The following is a 4,409-nucleotide window of genomic DNA, read 5'->3' as shown; positions in this document are numbered from 1 at the left end:
CCTTTTTACACACATTTTTTCTCTCTTCTAAGTGCAAACATGGTTTGTGCTTGAATGCTTCAATAGCCCAATACAGAGATAGACCAAATCAGGCCAGCCTGTATAGCAATATGTAATTAAGATTTACCAAAAAACTTGTAATCCTTCTCTTTGTAGCATCACGAATTAGGCATATTCTAGCACATCCAAATATCATTTCTAATTTGTTTTAGTTCCACTGCCGTTTTTTGTTGGTGCACTGACTCAATTAATAAAACTGTCCCATTGTCCCAGATCAATACTCTTATTTCATTTCTTTCCCAAACAGACCAGTCACAGCCAGTATGTTTAGTTTACTATTTTGCCCAATCTAGATTTGATCTTGAAACTTCATTGACATATATTAGCTGTTGATCTGTATTTGATTCTAGTATCCCAAATGAAGGAATTGTGTCCACAACCACCGATCCTCCGACGGAGGAATAACCATATTCCATATGACATCGCATTGAACATCCTAGCAAAGCTACCCGTAAAATCAGTGATAAGATTCAGATGCGTATGCAAATCCTGGGATTCCTCAATCACCACCCCCTATTTCATCTCAACCCACCTTAATCACAACAACAACAACAAAGATCGTGATAATGGTTATATTATACACAAGCCGTCTTCACCTCCTACTCCTTCTAACAGCCCAGTCTGTACAGTTGCTTTTGACCACACATTTGATAGGATTTATGAGGTTAGAATTCCCTTTGATTTTTCTTCTGATTGTGCCCAAATAGTCGGTTCATGCAATGGATTATTGTGTCTTGCTGATTTTAGAAGTCTCTCCACCGGCGATAATGATATATATCTGTGGAACCCCAGCATTAGAAAATTCAAGAAGTTGCCTGATACTTGCTTAGGAAAGGTAAGCTTTGTTACACTTGGATTTGCTTATCATTCCGAGAATAATGATTACAAGGTTGTAAGGATTTCATGTCGCTCTTTGTCTACACCTAAGATTGAGGTGTACACGTTAAGTTCAGATTCATGGAGAAGGGTTGAAATTTCGTTGACAGCCAATCTAATATTCCGTAAAAATTTCTATTCGCCAGTTCCTTTGATTAGTGGATCTTTGTACTGGTTTGCATATATAAAAGAAGAGAATTGTAGGAGGGTAATTATTATGGCATTTGATGTCAATATTGAGAAGTTCAAGAAGCTAGCACTGCCCGATGACTGTTTCCATGGAAGATCCCTGCACAGATGTCTTGCATTATTCAAAGGGAAACTAGCTTTCATTAAGTGTGGACGCAATGAACGACGTGACTTCCAATTCTCCATATGGGTGATGAGGGAGTATGGTGTGGTTGAGTCTTGGGATAAGCTTTTTGTTGTACCATTTCAAAGAGTAGCATATTGCATTGCCTTTACCGAGTATGGTTCACTTCTGGCTCGGTGCGTCACTAGAGTAAAGAACCAGGGATCGAAGTTTGTTTTAATTGACACTGAAACTCTACATGAGAAAGATCCTGGCATTCAATGTACTTCATTTGTAGCTAATTTTATTGAGAGCCTTGTTTTACTTGATGGAGCAAATGTGGAAGCTTACTAAGCAAATGGTGGCGCGCATATAAGAAGTGAAATCATTAGTGGTATGGATGAAGCTAAACCCTTGCTTTTCCTTTTCATTTTGTATTAGGCATGATAGTATTGCTAAAAGCTTGAATTTTGTCCAAAGCTTACATTTTACTTTTGTGGCTACCATAAAATTATACTTGATATTTGTATGCGAATGGTTGTTGTGGTATGGGTGATTTTTATTCCTTAGTATTACAAACTAAGAAACACAAACACTTCATTTTAGGTGCCTACTCATATTGGGTACAAGACACGTCTAGGATGCTTCTGCACTTGTGTTCCAATTGTTTTGTATTTAAAAAATAATAATTGCATGACATGGGAGAGACAATTATCTTTTATTTCTTTTTAGTTTCAATCTTGAACACTTATCTAATTATCTTCTATTTGCTCTTTCAAATCTTATTCTTGATTTGTATTTTAATTTCTAAATATCATTTATTAGTCATGAATTCATCTTATTATCCATTTTTTCTCTTAAATTAATACATGTTTGAAATTATATTTAAAAATATATGCTTAATAATATTTCAAAATAAAAATTAATTAATTAATTAATTAATATTTGTATCTTGCTATGTCATGTTCTAATTTTTCAAAAATTGTAATGTTGTATATGTACCCGTACCCGTGTTCATGTTTGTGCTTCTTAGGTTAAAAAGAGCTAGATTATAGCTTCTTGACTTCAAAATTTTTTTTTTTTTTAAATGACTAAACATAATCGAATATAAAAGAAGCTCTAAAACTGTGAATGTTGAAAAGGATTAGGCAAGTGCTTGTCTAGTAAGCCTAATGCCATTCCAAGGTAATGTTCTTACTTCACTGGTTGAAGCTACATGGTCTTTGTTGGTTTGTGGACCACATTTTACCCTTAATATTGACAATAAAAAGCCAATTTATACTACAGAGTCTGTTCCAAGATGAGTGATATCATCCTATCTCTTGCCATTATGAGATGTATATTTTGATAAGAATGCTATTTTCTCATGCTTAGCTGGGTTCAATCACATGTTTATTGTTAGCAAATGTAAATCAACATGTTTTGGTGCTGAGCTGTAGTGTTTCTGTTAGTACTATTTTATTCTTTATGCTAGAGAAACATGCTATGGTCTATACTAATAAGGGATTTGTTCACTAAATTTGTTTGGATAGAGGATGAAATGGTTTGGAATTTAATGGAATGTAGAAAGTTTTTGAAGTCCACTCTGATTGTAGGGCTTCCAGAGCACCTATTGGAGCTATGTTTTGATGGAGTCCAAAGGGACATGTCCTTCAATGTTTCTCTGCGCAAGACTGCAGCTTTAGGAAAAAAAATTTAGATTTACAAGTGATTGCTTATTGGGTCACTCTTAAACTGGGCTTCTTGGAGCATTTTTTTTTTTTTTTCTGCCCCATGTGTATTTGACGCTTTTCTGCTGAGTCTGTTTGGTCAATGTGGTATTTCTGATGATCTTATGGTCTTGTAATATGAAAAAGTTTTCTTACTTCTATAACATTCCAGATTCTAAAGGACCCATACAGCCATTAGGAGGTGATTGCGTTATAAGTGACTTTTAGCATAATGGTGATCAAATTTTTGTAGAGTGGTTTGATGTGTTTCACCATCTTTTTTGTATTAATAAAACCATGCAAGCATCATATTATTTCAATTTCATGTCTTTCACTGATGCTGAAATTGAAACCAACACTTTAACAATAATATAAACGGATAGATTTTAGCAAAACAACAAGAAATTATACTGGCAACAATGGATTTGAATAACTGGTTAGTTCATTTAAGTATTTGCATTTTGCTTTCCCATCCCAAATGACAGATGCATCTTTTGTTAAATTCCCTCATTTTGCAACTTGGTGTGGTTTTATTGAAGGATGAGCAAAGGAGAAAAACAAGAGGATCCATGTGATGCAAACTGGTAATTGTTTGGGCTTTGCTCTGGTTGTTTGTTCTTATGTTCGCCTTGCTAGAATTCTACTTCAAGCTGCATGTAAAGATGACTTGAAAAGCACTTTTCATTAGAATGTTTTAAGTCCATTGTTTGCAATTATAATTTGTGTTAATTATTGCATTCTTGACTTCTTTTTACATTGTGCAATACATAACACCACACACATAATTTAAGTCATTTTGGGAGAGCGTCGAGTTTTACTGCTGAGCTTTGGCCTTTGTGTGATGGGCTTAATATCTGTCTTGCTAGGAATTTTCTTGTGGAAAAAGTTGAACTTGATGGTAAAGCTGTAGTATAGATGCTTGTTAATCCCAGTCATGCTAACTCAGCTAACTCCCCTCTTGTGGATGATTGCAGGTACCTAGTCTCCCAATTTCACCTGATTCAAATTAAGCACTGCTACCATGAAGCGAATAGATGTGCAGAGTGCAGACAGCCTTGCTAGAATGGGAGTTCAGCAAACTTTATATTTTCTGTTATTTGACAGTCCACCTGTGGACTTAAACCTTGTTTTTAGCCCAAATTTTAATGGTTTGTACCTTAATAGGCATTGTCCTGTAAACTTTGTTCCTATTTAGTTTTTCTGTAATATCAGTATCTTTTTACCAAAAAATTAATTTAAGACATTTTGACCAGTCATGGAAGTTTATTCGTTTTAAAGGGATGTGATTTAGTTCGTCTTTGTTATTTTATTTTATAGAATAGAAGGACATGGTTCAAGTTGATCAATTATTCCCTAGATCTAATTCAGTATGGGTCAATATTGGATATATATATATATATATATATATATATGGGTAAATTACAAATTACACTCCTAAAGTTTGGAGATATTTGGATTTTACAATTTGAAGT

The 4,409-nt window shown here is 34.4% G+C and overlaps 1 protein-coding gene across 1 annotated transcript; it reads left to right on the top strand.

The window, feature by feature from the left end:
- Positions 1 to 418: 418 nt before the first annotated feature.
- LOC115985294 (F-box/kelch-repeat protein At3g06240-like) lies at positions 419 to 4,016 on the top strand. The gene is made up of 2 exons (XM_031108249.1): positions 419 to 1,622; positions 3,912 to 4,016. Exon 1 carries the CDS (start codon positions 419 to 421, stop codon positions 1,580 to 1,582), a length of 1,164 nt encoding a protein of 387 aa, XP_030964109.1. The 3' UTR covers positions 1,583 to 1,622; positions 3,912 to 4,016.
- The last annotated feature ends 393 nt before the right edge of the window (positions 4,017 to 4,409 follow it).

The sequence above is a fragment of the Quercus lobata genome, chromosome 4 (genome assembly GCF_001633185.2).
Source record: "Quercus lobata isolate SW786 chromosome 4, ValleyOak3.0 Primary Assembly, whole genome shotgun sequence".
Lineage (NCBI taxonomy): Eukaryota > Viridiplantae > Streptophyta > Magnoliopsida > Fagales > Fagaceae > Quercus > Quercus lobata.
The sequence above is the reverse complement of the archived record's forward strand: the minus strand, read 5'-3'. Positions and strand labels throughout refer to the sequence as shown.